Here is a 233-nt window from a genome sequence, read left to right as displayed (position 1 = left end):
CTGGGCCGGCCAGGTCCACAAGAGCCTGCAGCGGATCCGGGAGAGGAAACTCGCCAACTTCATCCCCTGGGGTCCCGCCAGCATCCAGGTGGCTTTGTCCCGCAAGTCCCCGTACCTGCCGTCTGCACACCGCGTCAGCGGCCTCATGATGGCGAACCACACCAACATCTCCTCGGTGAGCGCCTGCCCTCGGCACCACGGCGTCTGCTCTGGGGTCCCGGCACTGCGGCTGG

At 67.8% G+C, this 233-nt stretch overlaps 1 protein-coding gene across 1 annotated transcript in view; it reads left to right on the top strand.

The window, feature by feature from the left end:
• Nucleotides 1–175, top strand: part of LOC104499063 (tubulin gamma-1 chain) — a gene marked incomplete at both ends in the record, with an annotated part of 2,894 nt that extends 2,719 nt beyond the window's left edge. Inside the window, one exon of the mRNA XM_010142519.1 lies at nt 14–175. Within this exon, the coding sequence (XP_010140821.1) occupies nt 14–175 (162 nt within the window). The remainder of the gene's footprint in view (nt 1–13) is intronic.
• Nucleotides 176–233: the final 58 nt, after the last annotated feature.

Source organism: Buceros rhinoceros, unplaced genomic scaffold (assembly GCF_000710305.1).
Source record: "Buceros rhinoceros silvestris isolate BGI_N320 unplaced genomic scaffold, ASM71030v1 scaffold31658, whole genome shotgun sequence".
Taxonomy (NCBI): domain Eukaryota; kingdom Metazoa; phylum Chordata; class Aves; order Bucerotiformes; family Bucerotidae; genus Buceros; species Buceros rhinoceros.
This window is presented reverse-complemented; position numbering and strand designations above follow the sequence as displayed.